General features: G+C 47.2%; 1 protein-coding gene across 7 annotated transcripts in view; it reads right to left on the bottom strand.

Moving 5' to 3' along the window:
• Nucleotides 1-22,845, bottom strand: part of TNS1 (tensin 1) — a 362,619-nt gene that overhangs the window by 77,691 nt on the left and 262,083 nt on the right. For all 7 annotated transcript variants that reach the window (XM_069982318.1, XM_069982317.1, XM_069982319.1 and 4 more), the window contains one exon: nt 12,630-14,291. In XM_069982318.1, coding sequence (XP_069838419.1) covers nt 12,630-14,291 — 1,662 coding nt within the window. The remainder of the gene's footprint in view (nt 1-12,629; nt 14,292-22,845) is intronic.

The raw sequence follows: 22,845 nt of genomic DNA, 5'->3' as shown, positions 1-22,845 counted from the left end.
GATCATACACAGGTATACAGCCAGATCATACACAGGTATACAGCCAGATCATACACAGGTATACAGCCAGGTCATACACAGGTATACAGCCAGATCATATACAGGTATACAGCCAGATCATACACAGGTATACAGCCAGATCATACACAGGTATAAAGGTATACAGCCAGATCATATACAGGTATACAGCCAGATCATACACAGATACAGTATACAGCCAGATCATACACAGGTATACAGACAGATTATACACAGGTATACAGCCAGATCATACACACGTATACAGGTATACAGCCAGATCATACACAGGTATACAGCCAGATCATACACAGGTATACAGCCAGATCATACACAGGTATACAGCCAGATCATACACAGGTATACAGCCAGGTCATACACAGGTATACAGCCAGGTCATACACAGGTATACAGCCAGATCATATACAGGTATACAGCCAGATCATACACAGGTATACAGCCAGGTCATACACAGGTATACAGCCAGATCATATACAGGTATACAGCCAGATCATACACAGGTATACAGCCAGATCATACACAGGTATAAAGGTATACAGCCAGATCATATACAGGTATACAGCCAGATCATACACAGATACAGTATACAGCCAGATCATACACAGGTATACAGACAGATTATACACAGGTATACAGCCAGATCATATACAGGTATACAGCCAGATCATACACAGGTATACAGCCAGATCATACACAGGTATACAGCCAGATCATACACAGGTATACAGCCAGATCATACACAGGTATACAGCCAGATCATACACAGGTATACAGGTATACAGCCAGATAATATACAGTTATACAGCCAGATCATACACAGGTATACAGCCAGACCATACACAGGTATACAGCCAGATCATACACAGATACAGTATACAGCCAGATCATACACAGGTATACAGCCAGATCATATACAGGTATACAGCCAGATCATACACAGGTATACAGCCAGATCATACACAGGTATACAGCCAGATCATACACAGGTATACAGCCAGGTCATACACAGGTATACAGCCAGATCATACACAGGTATACAGCCAGATCATACACAGGATACAGGTATACAGCCAGATCATACACAGGTATACAGCCAGATCATACACAGGTATACAGCCAGACCATACACAGGTATACAGCCAGACCATACACAGGTATACAGCCAGATCATACACATGTATACATCCAGATCTTATACAGGTATACAGCCAGATTATACACAGGTATACAGCCAGATTATACACAGGTATACAGACAGATCATACATAGGTATACAGCCAGATCTTATACAGGTATACAGCCAGATCATATACAGGTATACAGCCAGATCATATACAGGTATACAGCCAGACCATACACAGGTATACAGCCAGATCATACACAGGATACAGGTATACAGCCAGATCATACACAGATACAGTATACAGCCAGATCATACACAGGTATACAGACAGATTATACACAGGTATACAGCCAGATCATACACAGGTATACAGCCAGATCATACACAGGTATACAGGTATACAGCCAGATCATACACAGGTATACAGGTATACAGCCAGATCATAAACAGGTATATAGCCAGATCATACACAGGTATACAGCCAGATCATATACAGGTATACAGCCAGATCATACACAGATACAGTATACAGCCAGATCATACACAGGTATACAGCCAGACCATACACAGGTATACAGCCAGATCATACACAGGTATACAGGTATACAGCCAGATCATACACAGATACAGTATACAGCTAGATCATAAATAGGTATACAGCCAGATCTTATACAGGTATACAGCCAGTTTATATACAGGTATACAGCCAGACCATACACAGGTATACAGCAAGATCATACACAGGATACAGGTATACAGCCAGATCATACACAGGTATACAGCCAGATCATACACAGGTATACAGACAGATCATACACAGGTATACAGCCAGATCATACACAGGTATACAGGTATACAGCCAGATCATACACAGGTATACAGACAGATCATACACAGGTATACAGCAAGATCATACACAGGATACAGGTATACAGCCAGATCATACACAGGTATACAGCCAGATCATACACAGGTATACAGACAGATCATACACAGGTATATAGCCAGATCATACACAGGTATACAGCCAGATCATACACAGGTATACAGCTAGATCATACACAGGTATACAGCCAGATCATACACAGGTATACAGCCAGACCATACACAGGTATACAGCCAGATCATACACAGGTATACAGCCAGATCATACACAGGTATACAGCCAGACCATACACAGGTATACAGCCAGATCATATACAGGTATACAGCCAGATCATACACAGGTATACAGGTATACAGCCAGATCATACACAGGTATACAGCCAGATCATACACAGGTATACAGCCAGATCATACACAGGTATACAGGTATACAGCCAGATCATACACAGATACAGTATACAGTTAGATCATACATAGGTATACAGCCAGATCTTATACAGGTATACATCCAGATCATATACAGGTATACAGCCAGATCATACACAGGTATACAGCCAGATCATACACAGATACAGTATACAGCTAGATCATACATAGGTATACAGCCAGATCTTATACAGGTATACAGGTATACAGCCAGACCATACACAGGTATACAGCCAGATCATACACAGGTATGCAGGTATACAGCCAGATCATACACAGGTATACAGCCAGATCATACACAGGTATATAGGTATACAGCCAGACCATACACAGGTATACAGCCAGATCATACACAGGATACAGGTATACAGCCAGATCATACACAGGTATACAGCCAGATCATACACAGGTATATAGGTATACAGCCAGATCATACACAGGTATATAGGTATACAGCCAGACCATACACAGGTGTACAGCCAGATCATACACAGGTATACAGCCAGATCATACACAGGATACAGGTATACAGCCAGATCATACAAAGGTATACAGCCAGATCATACACAGGTATACAGTCAGATCATACACAGGATACAGGTATACAGCCAGATCATATACAGGTATACAGCCAGATCATACACAGGTATACAGCCAGATCATACACAGGTATACAGCCAGATCATACACAGGTATACAGCCAGATCATATACAGGTATACAGCCAGATCATCCCCAGGTATACAGCCAGATCATACACAGGATACAGGTATACAGCCAGATCATAGACAGGTATACAGCCAGATCATACATAAGAGTACAGGTATACAGCTAGATCATACACAGGTATACAGGTATACAGCCAGATCATACACAGATACAGTATACAGCTAGATCATACATAGGTATACAGCCAGATCATACACAGGTATACAGCCAGATCATACGCAGGTATACAGCCAGATCATACACAGGTATACAGCCAGATCATACACAGGTATACAGCCAGATCATACACAGGTATACAGGTATACAGCCAGATCATATACAGGTATACAGGTATACAGCCAGATCATACACAGGTATACAGCCAGATCATACACAGGATACAGATATGCAGTCAGATCATAGACAGGATATGTATCTAGTACCTGCTGGGACCTCCCTTATACCATAGAGGCTGCTTTAGCTCATACAGAGAAGGTCTCCTCCCTATACCACATAGCAGTGTATATAGGAGAGTGTACATGGTAACTGATCCCACTGTATACCTAGAAATAGGGGAAACCTGTATACAGCCTGTGTATGGGGGTAATATATTGGTACTATAGGCGGTATTATGTGGGCTGTGTATAGGGGTATTAAATTGGTACTATAGGCGGTATTATGTGGGCTGTGTATGGGGGTATTATATTGGTACTATAGGCGGTATTATGTGGGCTGTGTATGAGGGTAATATATTGGTACTATAGGTAGGCGGTATTATGTGGGCTGTGTATGAGGGTAATATATTGGTACTATAGGCGGTATTATGTGGGCAGTGTATGGGGGTATTATATTGGTACTATAGGTAGGCGGTATTATGTGGGCTGTGTATGAGGGTAATATATTGGTACTATAGGCGGTATTATGTGGGCTGTGTATAGGGGTATTATATTGGTACTATAGGCGGTATTATGTGGGCTGTGTATGAGGGTATTATATTGGTACTATAGGCGGTCGTATGTGGGCTGTGTATGGGGGTATTATATTGGTACTATAGGCGGTATTATGTGGGCTGTGTATGGGGGTATTATATTGGTACTATAGGCGGTATTATGTGGGCAGTGTATGGGGGTATTATATTGGTACTATAGGCGGTATTATGTGGGCTGTGTATGAGGGTAATATATTGGTACTATAGGCGGTATTATGTGGGCTGTGTATAGGGGTATTATATTGGTACTATAGGCGGTATTATGTGGGCTGTGTATGAGGGTATTATATTGGTACTATAGGCGGTCGTATGTGGGCTGTGTATGGGGGTATTATATTGGTACTATAGGCGGTATTATGTGGGCTGTGTATAGGGGTATTATATTGGTACTATAGGTGGTATTATGTGGGCTGTGTATAGGGGTATTATATTGGTACTATAGGCGGTATTATGTGGGCTGTGTATGAGGGTAATATATTGGTACTATAGGCGGTATTATGTGGGCTGTGTATGGGGGTATTATATTGGTACTATAGGCGGTCGTATGTGGGCTGTGTATGGGGGTATTATATTGGTACTATAGGCGGTATTATGTGGGCTGTGTATAGGGGTATTATATTGGTACTATAGGCGGTATTATGTGGGCTGTGTATAGGGGTATTATATTGGTACTATAGGCGGTATTATGTGGGCTGTGTATGAGGGTAATATATTGGTACTATAGGCGGTATTATGTGGGCTGTGTATGGGGGTATTATATTGGTACTATAGGCGGTATTATGTGGGCTGTGTATGAGGGTAATATATTGGTACTATAAGCGGTATTATGTGGGCTGTGTATGAGGGTAATATATTGGTACTATAGGTGGTATTACGTGGGCTGTGTATAGGGGTATTATATTGGTACTATAGGTGGTATTACGTGGGCTGTGTATAGGGGTATTATATTGGTACTATAGGCGGTATTATGTGGGCTGTGTATAGGGGTATTATATTGGTACTATAGGCGGTATTATGTGGGCTGTGTATAGGGGTATTATATTGGTACTATAGGCGGTATTATGTGGGCTGTGTATAGGGGTATTATATTGGTACTATAGGCGGTATTATGTGGGCTGTGTATGAGGGTAATATATTGGTACTATAGGCGGTATTATGTGGGCTGTGTATAGGGGTATTATATTAGTACTATAGGCGGTATTATGTGGGCTGTGTATAGGGGTATTATATTGGTACTATAGGCGGTATTATGTGGGCTGTGTATAGGGGTATTATATTGGTACTATAAGCGGTATTATTTGGGCTGTGTATGGGGGTATTATATTGGGGGGACGCACACCCACCTAGGTTGTTTTCCTATTTTCTATCAACCTGTTCCTGGGCTCAGACTATTGTGATCCCCATGTGGGGGGAGCGGTGTGTAGCCTGCAGCCCCCCGCTGTGTGTGACGTTATGTATCTGTCATCTATCTGCTGATACAATGGGGGTGAGTTATATATACTATGTGTAACTGATCCCCCCGTATCCTATGTCAGGGTTATGGGGGCTATATATATATCTGTCCCCAGCAGAAAGACTATCCAGCCGCTGCTAAATACAGAGGGAAGACTAAAAACTGATGCTGATCCCTCAGATTCCAGACATGCCAAACAATGGCCAGAGACGTCTCCATGTGTCAGCGGCCGTTCAAAACCTCACTGCTAGCACCGCTAAAGTAAGTGCCCCCTGCCCATCCGCTACACCCCGCTAAGTAAGTGCCCCCCTGCCCATTCCCTATACCCCCTCTAAGTGCCACCCTGCCCATTCTCTATACCCCCTATAAGTGCCCCCGTGTCCATTCCCTCCACCCCCACTAAGTAAGTGCCCCCCTGCCCATCCGCTACACCCCGCTAAGTGCCCCCTGCCCATCCTCTACACCCCCACTAAGTAAGTGCCCCCCTGCCCATCCGCTACACCCCGCTAAGTGCCCCCCTGCCCATTCCCTATACCTCCTCTAAGTGCCCCCCTGCCCATTCCCTATACCTCCTCTAAGTGCCCCCCTGTGTCCATTCCCTACATCCCCACTAAGTAAGTGCCCACCTGCCTATCCACTACACCACCGCTAAGTGCCCCCTGCCCATCCGCTACACCCCCCACTAAGTGCCCCCTGCCCATCTGCTACACCCCCACTAAGTGCCCCCTGCCCATCCGCTACACCCCGCTAAGTGCCCCCTGCCCATCCGCTACACCCCGCTAAGTGCCACCCTGCCCATTCTCTATACCCCCTATAAGTGCCCCCGTGTCCATTCCCTCCACCCCCACTAAGTGTCCCCCTGCCCATCCACTACACCCCCGCAAAGTAAGTGCCCCCTGCCCATCTGCTATACCCCCCAGAAGTAAGTGCCCCCTGCCCATCTGCTATACCCCCCAGAAGTAAGTGCCCTCTGCCCATCTGCTATACCCCCCAGAAGTAAGTGCCCCCTGCCCATCTGCTATACCCCCCAGAAGTAAGTGCCCCCTGCCCATCTGCTATACCCCCCAGAAGTAAGTGCCCTCTGCCCATCTGCTATACCCCCCAGAAGTAAGTGCCCTCTGCCCATCTCCTATACCCCCCAGAGGTAAGTGCCCTCTGCCCATCTCCTATACCCCCCAGAAGTAAGTGCCCTCTGCCCATCTCCTATACCCCCCAGAAGTAAGTGCCCTCTGCCCATCCCCTACGCCCCCGCTAAATCAGTGCCGCCCTGCCCATCCGCTAACACGGCTAAAGTGCGCCCCCCCCCCCCCCCCAGGTACACTCCCCCAGCACATCTGCTATGATCACTGCTTTGCTGGGTGCAGGATCTCCTCTGGCCTCAGGGGGCACTGTGAGAGTCTATAGAAGAAATGTACAGACGCCATCAGGGAATCCATCATAGGGCTTCACTTGTGGCTCCTGGATCTCATCTCCTCTATTCTCTGGTATCAGCCACCCGGCCTCTATAACCTTCCTCCTCCTCCTCCTCCTCCTCCTCCTCTATTCTCTGGTATCAGCCACCCGGCCTCTATAACCTTCCTCCTCCTCCTCCTCCTCTATTCTCTGGTATCAGCCACCTGGCCTCTATAACCTTCCTCCTCCTCCTCCATTCTCTGGTATCAGCCACCCGGCCTCTATAACCTTCCTCCTCCTCCTCCTCTATTCTCTGGTATCAGCCACCCGGCCTCTATAACCTTCCTCCTCCTCCTCCTCCATTCTCTGGTATCAGCCACCCGGCCTCTATAACCTTCCTCCTCCTCCTCCTCCATTCTCTGGTATCAGCCACCCGGCCTCTATAACCTTCCTCCTCCTCCTCCTCCTCCATTCTCTGGTATCAGCCACCCGGCCTCTATAACCTTCCTCCTCCTCCTCCTCTATTCTCTGGTATCAGCCACCTGGCTTCTATAACCTTCCTCTTCCTCCTCCTCTATTCTCTGGTATCAGCCACCCGGCCTCTATAACCTTCCTCCTCCTCCTCCATTCTCTGGTATCAGCCACCCGGCCTCTATAACCTTCCTCCTCCTCCTCCTCTATTCTCTGGTATCAGCCACCCGGCCTCTATAACCTTCCTCCTCCTCCTCCATTCTCTGGTATCAGCCACCCGGCCTCTATAACCTTCCTCCTCCTCCTCCATTCTCTGGTATCAGCCACCCGGCCTCTATAACCTTCCTCCTCCTCTATTCTCTGGTATCAGCCACCCGGCCTCTATAACCTTCCTCCTCCTCCTCTATTCTCTGGTATCAGCCACCCGGCCTCTATAACCTTCCTCCTCCTCCTCCTCTATTCTCTGGTATCAGCCACCTGGCCTCTATAACCTTCCTCCTCCTCTATTCTCTGTTATCAGCCACCCGGCCTCTATAACCTTCCTCCTCCTCCTCTATTCTCTGGTATCAGCCACCTGGCCTCTATAACCTTCCTCCTCCTCGATTCTCTGGTATCAGCCACCCGGCCTCTATAACCTTCCTCCTCCTCCTCCTCCTCTATTCTCTGGTATCAGCCACCCGGCCTCTATAACCTTCCTCCTCTTCTATTCTCTGGTATCAGCCACATGGCCTCTATAACCTTCCTCCTCCTCTATTCTCTGGTATCAGCCACCCGGCCTCTATAACCTTCCTCCTCCTCCATTCTCTGGTATCAACCACCCGGCCTCTATAACCTTCCTCCTCCTCCTCCTCTATTCTCTGGTATCAGCCACCCGGCCTCTATAACCTTCCTCCTCCTCTATTCTCTGGTATCAGCCACCCGGCCTCTATAACCTTCCTCCTCCTCTATTCTCTGGTATCAGCCACCCGGCCTCTATAACCTTCCTCCTCCTCTATTCTCTGGTATCAGCCACCCGGCCTCTATAACCTTCCTCCTCCTCTATTCTCTGGTATCAGCCACCCGGCCTCTATAACCTTCCTCCTCCTCTTCCTCCTCCTCTATTCTCTGGTATCAGCCACCCGGCCTCTATAACCTTCCTCCTCCTCCTCCATTCTCTGGTATCAGCCACCCGGCCTCTATAACCTTCCTCCTCCTCCTCCTCTATTCTCTGGTATCAGCCACCCGGCCTCTATAACCTTCCTCTTCCTCCTCCTCTATTCTCTGGTATCAGCCACCCGGCCTCTATAACCTTCCTCCTCCTCCTCCTCCTCTATTCTCTGGTATCAGCCACCCGGCCTCTATAACCTTCCTCCTCCTCTTCCTCATCCTCTATTTTCTGGTATCAGCCACCCGGCCTCTATAACCTTCCTCCTCCTCCATTCTCTGGTATCAGCCACCCGTCCTCTATAACCTTCCTCCTCTTCCTCCTCCTCCATTCTCTGGTATCAGCCACCTGGCCTCTATAACCTTCCTCTTCCTCCTCCTCTATTCTCTGGTATCAGCCACCCGGCCTCTATAACCTTCCTCCTCCTCTATTCTCTGGTATCAGCCACCTGGCCTCTATTCTCTGGTTGGGGATGTGGAGATGAGTGACGTCCGTCATCTGGCCGTTCTGTGGTCAGAGGATGCCAGGCACGGCCGGTAATCACCAGGATCTGTACACTGACCGCGCAAATAATTATTCTGGCGTTCAGCAACCAGACGGCGTGACAGATGACAGCGGTTACTGGTTGGTGCGGCCGTGGCGGGTGCTGTGAGGACATGTATATCCAGAGTGCTATAGAATACCAATATATTCCTATATACGGTATATACCTATAGGCTCCTATCTACAGTATATACCAATAGGCTCCTATATACGGTATATACCTATAGGCTCCTATATGCGGTATATACCTATAGGCTCCTATCTACAGTATATACCAATAGGCTCCTATATACGGTATATACCTATAGGCTCCTATATATGGTATATACCTATAGGCTCCTATCTACAGTATATACCAATAGGCTCCTATATACGGTATATACCTATAGGCTCCTATCTACAGTATATACCAATAGGCTCCTATATACGGTATATAACTATAGGCTCCTATATAAAGTATATACCAATAGGCTCCTATATACGGTATATAACTATAGGCTCCTATATAAAGTATATACCAATAGGCTCCTATCTACAGTATATACCAATAGGCTCCTATATACAGTATATACCTATAGGCTCCTATATGCGTTATATACCTATAGGCTCCTATCTACAGTATATACCAATAGGCTCCTATATAAAGTATATACCTATAGGCTCCTATATACGGTATATACCTATAGGCTCCTATATACGATATATACCTATAGGCTCCTATATACGGTATATACCTATAGGCTCCTATCTACAGTATATACCAATAGGCTCCTATATACAGTATATACCTATAGGCTCCTATATACGGTATATACCTATAGGCTCCTATATACGATATATACCTATAGGCTCCTATATACGGTATATACCTATAGGCTCCTATCTACAGTATATACCAATAGGCTCCTATATACGGTATATACCTATAGGCTCCTATATAAAGTATATACCAATAGGCTCCTATATACGGTATATACCTATAGGCTGCTATATACGGTATATACCAATAGGCTCCTATATACGGTATATACCTATAGGCTCCTATATGCGGTATATACCTATAGGCTCCTATCTACAGTATATACCAATAGGCTCCTATATACGGTATATAACTATAGGCTCCTATATAAAGTATATACCAATAGGCTCCTATATACGGTATATAACTATAGGCTCCTATATAAAGTATATACCAATAGGCTCCTATCTACAGTATATACCAATAGGCTCCTATATACAGTATATACCTATAGGCTCCTATATGCGGTATATACCTATAGGCTCCTATCTACAGTATATACCAATAGGCTCCTATATACAGTATATACCTATAGGCTCCTATATACGGTATATACCTATAGGCTCCTATATACGATATATACCTATAGGCTCCTATATACGGTATATACCTATAGGCTCCTATCTACAGTATATACCAATAGGCTCCTATATACAGTATATACCTATAGGCTCCTATATACGGTATATACCTATAGGCTCCTATATACGATATATACCTATAGACTCCTATATACAGTATATACCTATAGGCTCCTATATACGGTATATACCTATAGGCTCCTATATAAAGTATATACCAATAGGCTCCTATATACGGTATATAACTATAGGCTCCTATATAAAGTATATACCAATAGGCTCCTATCTACAGTATATACCAATAGGCTCCTATATACAGTATATACCTATAGGCTCCTATATGCGGTATATACCTATAGGCTCCTATCTACAGTATATACCAATAGGCTCCTATATACAGTATATACCTATAGGCTCCTATATAAAGTATATACCAATAGGCTCCTATATACGGTATATACCTATAGGCTGCTATATACGGTATATACCAATAGGCTCCTATATACGGTATATACCTATAGGCTCCTATATGCGGTATATACCTATAGGCTCCTATCTACAGTATATACCAATAGGCTCCTATATACAGTATATACCTATAGGCTCCTATATACGGTATATACCTATAGGCTCCTATATACGATATATACCTATAGGCTCCTATATACGGTATATACCTATAGGCTCCTATCTACAGTATATACCAATAGGCTCCTATATACGGTATATACCTATAGGCTCCTATATAAAGTATATACCAATAGGCTCCTATATACGGTATATACCTATAGGCTCCTATATATGGTATATACCTATAGGCTCCTATCTACAGTATATACCAATAGGCTCCTATATACGGTATATACCTATAGGCTCCTATATGCGGTATATACCTATAGGCTCCTATCTACAGTATATACCAATAGGCTCCTATATACAGTATATACCTATAGGCTCCTATATACGGTATATACCTATAGGCTCCTATATACGATATATACCTATAGGCTCCTATATACGGTATATACCTATAGGCTCCTATCTACAGTATATACCAATAGGCTCCTATATACGGTATATACCTATAGGCTCCTATATAAAGTATATACCAATAGGCTCCTATATACGGTATATACCTATAGACTGCTATATACGGTATATATCAATAGGCTCCTATATACGGTATATACCTATAGGCTCCTATATACAGTATATACCTATAGGCTCCTATATACAGTATATACCAATAGGCTCCTATATACAGTATATACCAATAGGCTCTTATATACGGTAGTTTATAGCTATAGGCTCCTATATACAGTATATACCAATAGGCTCTTATATACGGTAGTTTATAGCTATAGGCTCCTATATACAGTATATACCAATAGGCTCTTATATACGGTAGTTTATAGCTATAGGCTCCTATATACAGTATATACCAATAGGCTCCTATATACGGTATATACCTATAGACTGCTATATACAGTATATACCAATAGGCTCCTATATACGGTATATACCAATAGGCTCTTATATACGGTAGTTTATAGCTACAGTTATGGGGAGGCAGCATAGCAGTCGGTGCGGCCGCTGGGAGGACACGGTATTCTATAGCACTTAGATAGATTATAGATACAATAGGATCCTATATACGATAATTTATAGGTTGGGGGGCAGGGATAACAGTCGAACTCAGACCCTTGGGGGGGGGGGGGGCTGAAGGTCCCATGGGAGGATGACTGTATTCTACAGGAGGAGGAGCTTTAGGATGCGTCTGTGGCGCCATCTATGCTCTCTAGGTTGTGTCTCAGCCCCGTGCGGCCCTCCTTATGGCGTATCTGGCGTTTTTTTCTTTTTGTGCTTGTAAAAATTCTATTTAAAAAATCTTCAGAATTAACAAAAGCGCCATCTAGAGGCCATAAAAGGTCCTGCACTCAAGCAAATAAAACGGTGTAGAGAAAAGCATAAGAGATTCCAGCCTACCGCCATACGGTTCCTGGACTTAACCCCTAGCTGGTCACCAGTCAGCGCTCGCTGTACACAATATGTCACTACAGCAGACAATTGGGATTTACCTGCAACTCGATGGGCCACAAGCCCTTCCAGGCTGTAGTTCTCCTCTGGGTCGTCCCTGGCTTGGGCCTGGGGTTGAGCGCTGACTGCAGGGGGCGCTGCAGGTGACAGAGTAATTTGCTGTGGACTTTGAATAAAAGCGGACAGAGGAGGGATGGACGATGAGGGAGTAGTCCCACTGGTCCCATAGCTGTAACTTCTCACTAGAGTGAAAGGAGCCTGTGGGGTCTGATAGGTTCCGGATGAGTACGGCTCCCTGCACTCATTCAGGGGCCTGGTGGTCTCCAATGGTCGGACCGCTTCAGATGAGTAAGACCTTGGGGGCTGCTCTCCAAGTGTATGGGTATGGCTGCCAGGGGATGAGAGCCCATAGGCATTGCTCGGTCTGGGGGACGCCATCTGCAGAGACGGCTGGCTGTAACTTGCCAGTGCTGGCTGGGTGGAGAGGGAGATGGTCACCGGCAGAGTCCTCTCCTCTCTCGGGGCAACAGGAACACTGTGCGACTTGTGCATCTGTGAGAACGAAGGATCAAGGTCCAACATGAGCATGTTAAGTGCTTCGATCGACTGCTCAATCTCCTTCTGGGAGGCCATGGTGGGGAATTCGGGGATACTATGGCTCTGGGGAACAGTCTGGAAAGTGCTTGGCTGTGAAGTCGGGGTCACCATTTGACTCTCTATGGTGCCGTCCTGCTGCCGAGAGGGTGGTCGGCTTCCGCCTTGCTGCCATGAGTTCAGACCCCTCTGTACGGCTTCTCGGCTGCTTACACTTCTGGCCGGTGCTTGTGGCAACTGGGAACTGGGTTCATACTTTGGCGGTTCTGCATTTGTGAAGGACTGGGAGCGATACATCCCATTGGGGTCATAGTAGTAGAAGTGCTTTGGCGTTCCTGTGTCCGGTTGTCCCCAGCCGGATATTGCTGGTTGGTTGACTTGGTAGGAGGACAGGTTATCCTGGGCAGACAGCGAGGGTCTCATCTGATCTGGAGAATAAGGGCTCGTTGGGTTTTTTATGATGTTCTGGTTGTTATATGGGTATCCACCATTAATCGTTGTCTCCTTACCAAGGTAGCCATGTTTATGCAGCTTGTCTATGCCGTTCATGGTGCTCAGACCATTGGACATGTTCAGATGAGCGGACTGATGGTAGCCAGCATCATTAACGTGAGGGGTACCATCATAAGACGACAGCGTACCCAAGCTTCCGACACTGTGTCCATCGTGGTTGGGTAGGTCATCGTCTAGGATGTCCGTCTCCCTTTCAGCTGTTGGGGACATGGTGCTCCCATTGACGTGAACCTGTGCCGGCACCACGTGCAGCATTGCCCTGGTAACAGATGTGACAGGATTCAGGTTGTGCATCTGTGCATCAGAGTCAAAGCCAAAGCCAACTAGAAGCCTTTCCAGCTCTTGTTTCTCCTCGGGCGTTAACCCTTGGTTGGAGGTCGCATTGGCCGCCTGCTCATCTGTTTTGTTGGTCTTTGTGGAAGCGGTGGAATTGCCCGAATCGCTGCTCACCGATAGGGTGTGTTCGATGTGATTGGGGGCGGCAGACAGGGGGATGCCACTGGCGTTCACCGTGCTGGTACTTCCGTTTGTCGAGTCTTTCTTCTTCACTCTGGCATACAAGCTTCCATCCAGAGGACCTTGAGTATGTCCAACCTCTGCAAGACAAGAGGGAATCGTTAGCACTTAGAGACCCATCAATATCTCCTTTGATGCCGTTGTGCTCAGTCAGTAGCTCTTACCATCTCCGCAGAGACTTTCTATAGCCAAAATGAAACCGCCCAGCCCCGTATCAGGCACTAAAGCCTCCATCACAACATACAGCAGCTCAAAAATCTTATTGAGCGCTATCACTTCAATCCCACAGGAACCTGTCCCCCATCCAAGCACTTTATCCTCCCCAGATGAGACTCTGGCTCCACATGCCGCCGCCACTGCGCTTTAATGCATCAGGTAATGGAGTTTGGGAAAGTTGTATAAAAACATATGGTAATCGATACTCGGCTATCACCGCAAACTAGATTAGGGCTCTCAGGATTGAGTTATGGTCTTGGAGGAAGGACTTCTATCTGGACAAGATTTGGCCTCGTCGGGGATGATAACCTCTTGGCTGCACAGATACAACAAAGGCAAATGCTGGGGCCGGATCGATCTGCGGAGGAGGAAGAGGAGATGGACAATGTTCTCTGGACTCATCTAGAGGTCACAGGAATGATACACGACATAGGAATATGTAGAGATACAACAACCACCATCATTCTTCCCAGATGGGATCACGGCCCAACAGGGATCGGTCAAATCTTCCCCATAACTGGACAGATTATATATACAGAGATGGGTGATACCCCTGACTGAGCCCCAAAGGAGAAATGATAACATATCACCTATTACATATCACCTATTACATATCACCTATTACATGTCACCTATTACATGTCACCTATTACATGTCACCTATTACATGTCACCTATTACATGTCACCTAAAACATATCACCTATTACATGTCACCTATTACATGTCACCTATTACATGTCATCTATTACATGTCACCTATTACATATCACCTATTACATATCACCTATTACATGTCACCTATTACATGTCACCTAAAACATATCACCTATTACATATCACCTATTACATATCACCTATTACATATCACCTATTACATGTCACCTATTACATGTCACCTATTACATATCACCTAAAACATATCACCTATTACATATCACCTATTACATGTCACCTATTACATGTCACCTATTACATGTCACCTAAAACATATCACCTATTACATATCACCTATTACATATCACCTATTACATGTCACCTATTACATGTCACCTATTACATATCACCTATTACATGTCACCTATTACATATCACCTATTACATGTCACCTAAAACATATCACCTATTACATGTCACCTATTACATGTCACCTAAAACATATCACCTATTACATATCACCTATTACATATCACCTATTACATGTCACCTAAAACATATCACCTATTACATATCACCTATTACATATCACCTATTACATATCACCTATTACATGTCACCTAAAACATATCACCTATTACATATCACCTATTACATATCACCTATTACATATCACCTATTACATGTCACCTATTACATATCACCTATTACATATCACCTATTACATGTCACCTATTACATGTCACCTATTACATATCACCTATTACATGTCACCTATTACATATCACCTATTACATGTCACCTAAAACATATCACCTATTACATATCACCTATTACATATCACCTATTACATGTCACCTATTACATGTCACCTATTACATATCACCTATTACATGTCACCTAAAACATATCACCTATTACATATCACCTATTACATATCACCTAAAACATATCACCTATTACATATCACCTATTACATATCACCTATTACATATCACCTATTACATATCACCTAAAACATATCACCTTTTACATATCACCTATTACATATCACCTATTACATATCACCTATTACATGTCACCTATTACATGTCACCTATTACATGTCACATATCACCTATTACATATCACCTATTACATGTCACCTATTACATGTCACCTATTACATATCACCTATTACATGTCACCTAAAACATATCACCTATTACATGTCACCTATCACATGTCACATATCACCTATTACATATCACCTATTACATATCACCTATTACATGTCACCTATTACATGTCACCTATTACATATCACCTATTACATGTCACCTATTACATGTCACCTATTACATATCACCTATTACATGTCACCTATTACATGTCACCTATTACATATCACCTATTACATGTCACCTAAAACATATCACCTATTACATGTCACCTATTACATATCACCTATTACATGTCACCTATTACATGTCACCTATTACATATCACCTATTACATGTCACCTATTACATATCACCTATTACATATATCACCTATTACATGTCACCTATTACATATCACCTATTACATGTCACCTATTACATGTCACCTATTACATGTCACCTATTACATATATCACCTATTACATGTCACCTATTACATGTCACCTATTACATGTCACCTATTACATATCACCTATTACATATATCACCTATTACATGTCACCTATTACATATCACCTATTACATATATCACCTATTACATGTCACCTATTACATATCACCTATTACATGTCACTTATTACATGTCACCTATTACATATCACCTATATGGTGATATGGTGTGCTCAGGGGCCGGTGTGGTGGGGGGTCCTGGGCAGTGTGTCAGGGGTCAGTGTGGGGTCCTGGGCAGTGTGGTCAGGGGCCGGTGCGGGGTCCTGGGCAGTGTGGTCAGGGGTCGGTGGGGGGTCCTGGGCAGTGTGGTCAGGGGTCGGTGGGGGGGTCCTGGGCAGTGTGGTCAGGGTCCGGTGTGGTGCGGGGTCCTTGGCAGTGTGGTCAGGGGTCAGTGGGGGGTCCTCGGCAGTGTGGTCAGGGGTCGTGGGGGGTCCTGGGCAGTGTAGTCAGGGGTCGGTGGGGGGTCCTGGGCAGTGTGGTCAGGGGTCGGTGGGGGTCCTCGGCAGTGTGGTCAGGGGTCGTGGGGGGGGTCCTGGGCAGTGTGGTCAGGGGTCGGTGTGGGGTCCTGGGCAGCTATAGTATTACTGCTCTACAGGGTTTATATCGGAGCCAATCAGATGCGAGCGCTCCACATGTACAGGTGACGTCCCGGGGGCATCGTCTGCCTCATGCCTCAGTAATGACACCAGTAAATGCTTGTGAATTAGTCGACCTCTTCAAAATAGATGGCGGTATATAACGGCCGGTGGGAGGCAGCAGGTGGGGATTCCTATCTTGCGTTCCAGGACGTGCCCCCCCCATTCATATGTCTGTGGGATATACGCTGCATCTGGTGGTGTATACACTGTATATGGTGGGGTATATGCTATATATGGTGGTGTATACGTTGCATATGGTGGGGTATACGCTGTATATGGTGGGGTATACGCTGTATATGGTGAGGTATATGCTATATATGGTGGTGTATACGCTGTATATGGTGGGGTATATGCTATATATGGTGGTGTATACGCTGTATATGGTGGGGTATACGCTGCATCTGGTAGTGTATACGCTGTATATGGTGGTGTATACGCTGTATATGGTGGGGTATACGCTGTATATGGTGGTGTATACGCTGCATCTGGTGGTGTATACACTGTATATGGTGAGGTATATGCTATATATGGTGGTGTATACGCTGTATATGGTGGGGTATACGCTGTATATGGTGGTGTATACGCTGCATCTGGTGGTGTATACACTGTATATGGTGAGGTATATGCTATATATGGTGGTGTATACGCTGTATATGGTGGGGTATACGCTATATATGGTGGTGTATACGCTGCGGTCACATGTGGCAGGTTTATCCTTGTGGTGCCGGCGCTCCAGTAACATCACTGGAGCATCAGCGCCAGGACAAGGGGAGTGCGGCCTCTTATGATCGCAGGGAAAACCCTTCCTGCTGCCACAAGAGTGAAGAGAAGAGGAGACGCCCGGACCCAGGTGAGTATAAGTGTCTATATAAATGGGGGGGAGGACACAGGGGGGCTATATAACAGGGGGAGCACACAGGGGGGCTTTAGACTACTGGGGCTTCACAAAGGGGTCTATATACTACTGGGGGCAGCACACAGGGGGTCTATATACTACTAGGGGCAGCAGAATGGGGTCTATATACTACTGGAGGAGCACACAGGGGTCTATATACTACTTGTGAGGCACACAGGGGTCTATATCTAACTTGGGGAGCACACAGGGGTCTGTATACTACTGAGGCAGCACACAAGGGGTCTATATACTACTGCGGGAACCACACAGGGGGTTTATATACTACTGGAGGAGCACACAGGGGTCTATATCCAAGTGGGGGAGCACACAGGGGGGCTAAATACTAGTGGGGGAGCACACAAGGGGTAAATACCACTGAGGGAGCACACAGGGGGGCTATATACTAGTGGGGGAGCACACAAGGGGTAAATACAACTGAGGGCAGCACACAGGGGGTCTATATACAACTGGGGCAGCACACAGGAGGTCTATATACTTCTGGGGGAAGCAAACAAAGGGTATATACTACTGGGGGCAGGACACAAGGGGTATATACTATTGGGGGCAGCACAGAAGGAGTATATATTACTGGTGGTAGTGCACAAGGGGTATATACTACTGGGGGCAACACACAGCGGTCTATTGTTTTGGAACGTGTGTCGAGGGGGGGGGCCAGACATAACTTCGCTTGGGGCCCCAGAAATGCCAAGACCGCCCCTGTATACACTGTATAAGGTGGTGTATATGCTGTATCTGGTGGTGTATACGCTGTATAAGGTTAGGTATACGCTGTGAATGGTGGGGTATACGCTGTATATGGTGGTGTATACGCTGCATCTGGTGGTGTATACGCTGTATAAGGTTAGGTATACGCTGTATATGGTGGGGTATACGCTGTATATGGTGGTGTATATGCTATATATGGTGGTGTATACGCTGTATATGGTGGTGTATACGCTGCATATGGTGGGGTATACGCTGCATATGGTGGGGTATACGCTGTATAAGGTGAGGTATACGCTGTATATGGTGGTGTATACACTGTATATGGTGGGGTATACGCTGTATATGGTGGGGTATACGCTGTATAAGGTGAGGTATACGCTGTATAAGGTGAGGTATACGCTGTATATGGTGGTGTATACACTGTATATGGTGGGGTATACGCTGTATATGGTGAGGTATACGCTGTATAAGGTGAGGTATACGCTGTATATGGTGGTGTATACGCTGTATATGGTGGGGTATACGCTGTATAAGGTGGTGTATACGCTGTATATGGTGGTGTATACACTGTATATGGTGGGGTATACGCTGTATATGGTGGGGTATACGCTGCATATGGTGGTGTATACGCTGTATATGCTGCATATGGTGGGGTATACGCTGTATATGGTGGGGTATACGCTGCATATGGTGGTGTATACGCTGTATACGCTGTATATGGTGGGGTATACGCTGTATATGGTGGGGTATACGCTGTATATGGTGGGGTATACGCTGTATCTCTCGATGTTGTGCTCTCGGGGCCACACCCTAGGGTTAGTCAGGAGCGGATATATTTATACCCTCTGGGACGCGCTCCACGCTCTGATTCACAACATGTTTTCGGGGGTGGAGGTGTGAAGAAAACTAAATGGCATCAATCATCCCTCCCAGCGACGTCCCGATGCCAACGCCGTCCGAGGAGGGGGGGGGGGGGGGGGAATTACCCAACTACAGAAGCAGCAAACAATCCTGCACCTCGGGGCACAAGGCCGACATCTGACACCACCCTATAGAGACCAGTGGTGGGGCCCATAGCGGCCCTATAGAGACCAGTGGTGGGGCCCATAGCGGCCCTATAAAGACCAGTGGTGGGGCCCATAGCGGCCCTATAGAGACCAGTGGTGGGGCCCATAGCGGCCCTATAGAGACCAGTGGGGCCCATATCAGCCCTATAGAGACCAGTGGGGCCCATATCAGCCCTATAGAGACCAGTGGGGCCCATATCAGCCCTATAGAGACCAGTGGGGCCCATATCGGCCCTATAGAGACCAGTGGGGCCCATATCGGCCCTATAGAGACCAGTGGTGGGGCCCATATCAGCCCTATAGAGACCAGTGGGGCCCATATCAGCCCTATAGAGACCAGTGGGGCCCATATCAGCCCTATAGAGACCAGTGGGGCCCATATCGGCCCTATAGAGACCAGTGGTGGGGCCCATATCAGCCCTATAGAGACCAGTGGGGCCCATATCGGCCCTATAGAGACCAGTGGTGGGGCCCATATCAGCCCTATAGAGACCAGTGGGGCCCATATCAGCCCTATAGAGACCAGTGGGGCCCATAGCGGCCCTATAGAGACCAGTGGGGCCCATATCAGCCCTATAGAGACCAGTGGTGGGGCCCATATCAGCCCTATAGAGACCAGTGGGGCCCATATCAGCCCTATAGAGACCAGTGGGGCCCATATCAGCCCTATAGAGACCAGTGGGGCCCATATCGGCCCTTTAGAGACCAGTGGTGGGGCCCATATCAGCCCTATAGAGACCAGTGGGGCCCATATCAGCCCTATAGAGACCAGTGGGGCCCATAGCGGCCCTATAGAGACCAGTGGGGCCCATATCAGCCCTATAGAGACCAGTGGTGGGGCCCATAGCGGCCCTATAGAGACCAGTGGTGGGGCCCATAGCGGTCCTATAGAGACCAGTGGTGGGGCCCATAGCGGCCCTATAGAGACCAGTGGTGGGGCCCATAGCGGCCCTATAGAGACCAGTGGTGGGGCCCATAGCGGCCCTATAGAGACCAGTGGTGGGGCCCATAGCGGCCCTATAGAGACCAGTGGTGGGGCCCATAGCGGCCCTATAGAGACCAGTGGTGGGGCCCATAGCGGCCCTATAGAGACCAGTGGTGGGGCCCATAGCGGCCCTATAGAGACCAGTGGTGGGGCCCATAGCGGCCCTATAGAGACCAGTGGTGGGGCCCATAGCGGCCCTATAGAGACCAGTGGTGGGGCCCATATCAGCCCTATAGAGACCAGTGGTGGGGCCCATATCAGCCCTATAGAGACCAGTGGTGGGGCCCATATCAGCCCTATAGAGACCAGTGGTGGGGCCCATAGCGGCCCTATAGAGACCAGTGGTGGGGCCCATATCAGCCCTATGGAGACCAGTGGTGGGGCCCATAGCGGTCCTATAGAGACCAGTGGTGGGGCCCATAGCGGCCCTATAGAGACCAGTTGACCAAGATGCAGTATAAATAGACGCAGGAGCTCGGCAGCTGCTACCAAAAATGTCTCCGAACATTTACAGGGGGATCCAGAGACCCCCAAGATCCTGTCATCCTCAGGGCAGCTCCACCTGTTGCAGAGTGACACCAGGGTTACAAAGAGAAGTGACTACAACTCTTATTGTCCCAATACGGAGCGATCCAGGGGCCACGGGCTCCCACTAAGAAGTGTTCTCCCCCCCATCATCCGCAGCCTCCATCACCATCATCCGCAGCTTCCATCACCATCATCTGCAGCCTACATCCCCCATCATCTGCAGCCTCCATCACCATCATCCACAGCCTCCATCACCATCATTCACAGCCTCCATCACCATCATTCGCAGCCTCCATCACCATCATCCGCAGCCTCCATCACCATCATTCACTGCCTCCATCACCATCATCCGCAGCCTCCATCACCATCATCCACAGCCTCCATCCCCCATCATCTGCAGCCTCCATCACCATCATCCACAGCCTCCATCCCCCATCATCTGCAGCCTCCATCACCATCATCCACAGCCTCCATCCCCCATCATCTGCAGCCTCCATCACCATCATCCACAGCCTCCATCACCATCATCCGCAGCCTCCATCACCATCATCCACAGCCTCCATCCCCCATCATCCGCAGCCTCCATCCCCCATCATCTGCAGCCTCCATCACCATCATCCGCAGCCTCCATCACCATCATCCGCAGCCTCCATCACCATCATTCGCAGCCTCCATCCCCCCATCACCTGCAGCCTCCCACTACGAAGTGTTCTCCCCCCCATAATCCGCAGCCTCCATCACCATCATCCACAGCCTCCATCCCCCATCATCTGCAGCCTCCATCACCATCATCCACAGCCTCCATCACCATCATCCGCAGCCTCCATCCCCCATCATCTGCAGCCTCCATCACCATCATCCACAGCCTCCATCACCATCATCCGCAGCCTCCATCACCATCATCCGCAGCCTCCATCCCCCCATCACCTGCAGCCTCCATTCCCCCTCATCCGCAGCCTCCATCTCCCCCATCAACCGCAGCCTCCATCCCCCATCACCTGCAGCCTCTATCCCCCCATCACCTGCAGCCTCCATCCCCCGCAGCCTCCATCAGCATTATCCGCAGCCTCCATCCTCCCCATCATCTGCAGCCTCCATCCCCCCATCATCTGTAGCCTCCATCCCCCCATCATCTGCAGCCTCCATCCCCCCATCATCTGTAGCCTCCATCCCCCCATCACCCGCAGCCTCCATCCTTCTCATCATCTGCAGCCTCCATCACCCCATCATCTGTAGCCTCCATCCCCCCATCATCCGCAGCCTCCATCACC

Source organism: Dendropsophus ebraccatus, chromosome 9 (assembly GCF_027789765.1).
Source record: "Dendropsophus ebraccatus isolate aDenEbr1 chromosome 9, aDenEbr1.pat, whole genome shotgun sequence".
NCBI classification, from domain to species: domain Eukaryota; kingdom Metazoa; phylum Chordata; class Amphibia; order Anura; family Hylidae; genus Dendropsophus; species Dendropsophus ebraccatus.
Note: the sequence above shows the minus strand (reverse complement) of the source record. Positions and strands in the feature narration are given on the sequence as shown.